At 48.0% G+C, this 3,563-nt stretch overlaps 1 protein-coding gene across 5 annotated transcripts in view; it reads left to right on the top strand.

Annotated features, from left to right (window-relative positions):
* Positions 1 to 3,563, top strand: part of LOC114028482 (rho guanine nucleotide exchange factor 10-like protein) — a 229,507-nt gene that overhangs the window by 129,877 nt on the left and 96,067 nt on the right. For all 5 annotated transcript variants that reach the window (XM_027842736.1, XM_027842735.1, XM_027842734.1 and 2 more), the window contains one exon: positions 426 to 518. In XM_027842736.1, coding sequence (XP_027698537.1) covers positions 426 to 518 — 93 coding nt within the window. The remainder of the gene's footprint in view (positions 1 to 425; positions 519 to 3,563) is intronic.

The following is a 3,563-nucleotide window of genomic DNA, read 5'->3' as shown; positions in this document are numbered from 1 at the left end:
CTCTGACATTCTGTGTTCTAAGGGCTTTCCTAGCTTTGACATCCTGTGTTCTAGGGTCCCTCCCAGCTCTGACATTGTATGCTCTGAGGGCTCCCCCAGTTCTGATATTCTCTGTTCTAAGGGCCCTTTCTACATTCTGAGGTTCCCTCTAGGTCCAGACAGCCATACTAGGAATATGTAACATAGTAAAGAGTATGAGTTGTTTATGAACTTTCTAAAACCACAGTTCCAGACCATCTCAAGGGCTCAGGCTGACAGAATTTCTAGGTGTAGGGCCCAGAGCCTTCACTTCTCCTCACTGTCTGAGGCAGGGCTGCTGGCACATACAGGTGGATCCTGGGTGGGGGGAGGGCAGCTCAGCTCTGGGGATAGGGGTGGGCACAGGGGACGAGTACTGGGGCATGACAGGAGTTTTTCTCCTCCAGAGGCGGCAGGTGAGCAGCTCGGATCGAGTCACTCTCTATGGGCTGATGGTGAAGCCTATCCAGAGGTTTCCACAGTTCATCCTTCTGCTTCAGGTACGGCCCCATCCAAGAGCCTAGTGGCAGCCAGCATGGTGTGATGGGAGGAGCTCCAGGACAGGCCTCTTGGGATCCACAGATGGCCGGCCACCTTCCCACTCCCGGCCTCACCTTCCTCGTCCTATAAAATGGATCTGATCCTTCCTTAGCACCTCTTGTGTTCCTTCCCAAGGTGGCATATGTAGGTTATATGGTGCCCTCAGGAAACATTGGCTCAGTGTTCACTGAATGAATGATAGAAAAAACATTTGTTTAGCGCTCACCATGTGACAAGCTAAGCACAGGAGATATAAGTAGAAACAGCGAGACAATCCGTGCTCTCCAGCAGCTCACATTCTCCTTTAGGGGAAAAAAAAATCATAAAAGAAAGTTCAGTTGCTGGGCAGCTGGAAGGTCCTGGAGACCCTCAGGGTTTCCTCAGCAGTGCAAATGGCAAGGCCCTCTGAGGGGTTCTTAGGGTCTATAAGTAGGTCAGAGGACAGCGCTGGGAGCATTGAGGCAAGGCAGATGGTAAGACCATCTCACCAGGAGGATCAGAGTTGGTAATTAATTCTCATCTCATCCAAGCTGTGTGAGTGGTCAAGCCCCAGTAGGTTCTGAGCATCCTCGGGCTAGGAGAGAGGGCAATGGGGGAAGAGGGAGGTGTAGTGAGAAGAAAGTGGGAGTAGCTATCAAGAGTTATACATTTAGCATGGTATTCTGAGGAAATTAATTGTCTGCCCTTGACCTGAAGAGAGCCTGCATGGGGAAGGATGATGGTATGTGGTCCTGGCTGGTTCTCCTTAGATAACCCAAAGCCTGTCTCTCCAGTTATGCTCAGTTAGAGCCTTTCAGTTTAGTTTGTGATACCTTGATTGAATGTCTGCTGTATGCAACAAGGCAATAGCACCTGCCCTCAAGGAGCTTACATTCTGCTGGGGTGGAGGGAGCCTAACTTGTTCTGTTCTGTTCACCATTTTTATCAGTGATATGGATGAAGGGCTATAGAGATCCTGCTTATGAAATCTGCAGAAGACACAAAGCTGACACAATGGGTGAAAGAGTTGGGCTAGGACAATGGGCTGATCTAACATGATGAAATTAAATAGGGATCAATGGAAAATCCTGCCCTAGGGTTGGAAACTGTGGGGAAGGCATGGCTAGATATGTTTTTATAAGAAAGAGCTGGAGGTCTTAATGGAATGCAAGCTGAGCATGAGTCAGCGGTGTCACATGGCTGTCAAAAAAGCTAATTCAGCTACTCTGAGAGCAGCATAGGGTCCAGAGGGTGTGAGATGATGGAGAGGGAGAATGGATTTGTGATATCATTGATTCAGGGAACTCCTGGGTACAGGTCAGCAATGTAGTTTCAGAGAGCTGTCCATAGAAAGGGTCATATAGCCGGTAGGTATCAGAGGCCAGAACCACACCCAGGACCAACTGGCTTCAAGCCTAGCTCTTCATCCAGTGTGCCAAACTGGTCCTCAAGTGAAACTATGGCCTTGCTGTATTATTCCCTGTTCCTACTATATCTGAAGGCTTGTGGCTCTCATTTTCAAGAACCATGTTTTAAGAAGGACATTGACAGATTGGACAGATAGCCCAAGGTACGGGATCATAATTGTGAAGGAGTAGAGACCGTGCCTTATGAGGGTCAGCTGAAAGAAATGGGGATAGTTAGCTTTAAGGAGAGAAGATTTAAGAGGTCACATGAGGGCTGTCATCAAATATATGAAAGGCTCTTACGTGGGAAGAGGGGTTAGTCTCATTCTGCTTGGCTCCAGAGGGCCAGGCGAGGAGCCAGGGGCAGAAGTGGCTGGCAGGAAAGCATATGTTAGCCAAGGCAAGGGAAAGAACTTGACTCTGAGAGCTGTCCCCCAGTGAATGTGCTGTCTGAGGAGCTAGTGAGTTGGTCATCGCTGGAGGTCCCCAAAACAGCCTAGACTTTTCCACAGTTGTTATAATGGGGATACTTTGGCCATGCCTTCCGACTCTGAGATTCTGTGTTTGTATGATTCTCTGGGGGGGGGGGGCTTGAGTTCAAGGCTGGATTCTTGAGCCAGTGGCTTGGCTTAGTGCTGTCCCTAACAGCTGGTCCTTGATCTTTTTTTTCCCTGAGATGCCACTTTTGGCCTGGGACAATCACCTGGTTCATATATGCTTTGCATATATTTCATATTGGCTGATTTATGTACACATTGTTTCCTCTAGTAGCATGAAAACTTCCTGAAGGCAGGAAGGGATTTTTTAGGTTTTATTTTTTCTATCCTTAGCTTCTGGCTAATTAGTTGGCACAGAGTAGGTTCTTAATGAATCTCAGCCAAATTGAAATGAATTGAAGTACACATTCTCACTTGGGTCAGTGTGGAAAGCTAACTACTAAGTAGGAGAATTCAGAGAGAGAGATGTGATGGCCAATAGCTCACATCCACTCGTGGTTCTCAGATCAGCCTGTTACAGATGGTGCTTACCAATCCTGACACGCCATTCGAACCCCAAAGTTTTCCTGGGAACTTCAGGGCATGGGCTGGGAAGAGAGTGACACAAAAGTGGACTTTATTTCCCTGAAGGAGTCAGCCTGTGCCCTGGATCTGGCCTTGTCTGCGGCAAACACCTACTGGGGAGGAAACAGGATGTGGCCAGAGAAGTAAAAAGTCTTGGTCTGACCCAGGGAACTTTTAGGAGTTGTGAGGCATATGTATAAGCATATGTGAGGAGAAAGAGAGAGAAAGGAAGAAGGGATAGAGAGAGAGAGGGAGGCAGAGGAAGAAGGGTGAGAGAGAGGAAGGAAAGAAGAGATAAAAAGAGAGAGAGAGGGAGGGAGGGAGAGGGTGAGACAGACAGATAGACAGACACAGACAGACAGAGATAGAGAGACAGAGACACAATGAGAGGGAGAGAGAGAAGAAGAAGAAGGGAGAGAGAGGAAGGAAAGAAGAGAGAAAAAGAGAGGGGAGAGAGAGAGAAGAGACATAGAAAAAGGGAGAGAGAGGAAAGGAGGGAGAGACAGACAGATAGACAGACACAGACAGCAGAGATAGAGAGACAGAGACACAATGAGAA

This window comes from Vombatus ursinus, unplaced genomic scaffold (assembly GCF_900497805.2).
Source record: "Vombatus ursinus unplaced genomic scaffold, bare-nosed wombat genome assembly UNPS02014884.1, whole genome shotgun sequence".
Taxonomy (NCBI): domain Eukaryota; kingdom Metazoa; phylum Chordata; class Mammalia; order Diprotodontia; family Vombatidae; genus Vombatus; species Vombatus ursinus.
This window is presented reverse-complemented; position numbering and strand designations above follow the sequence as displayed.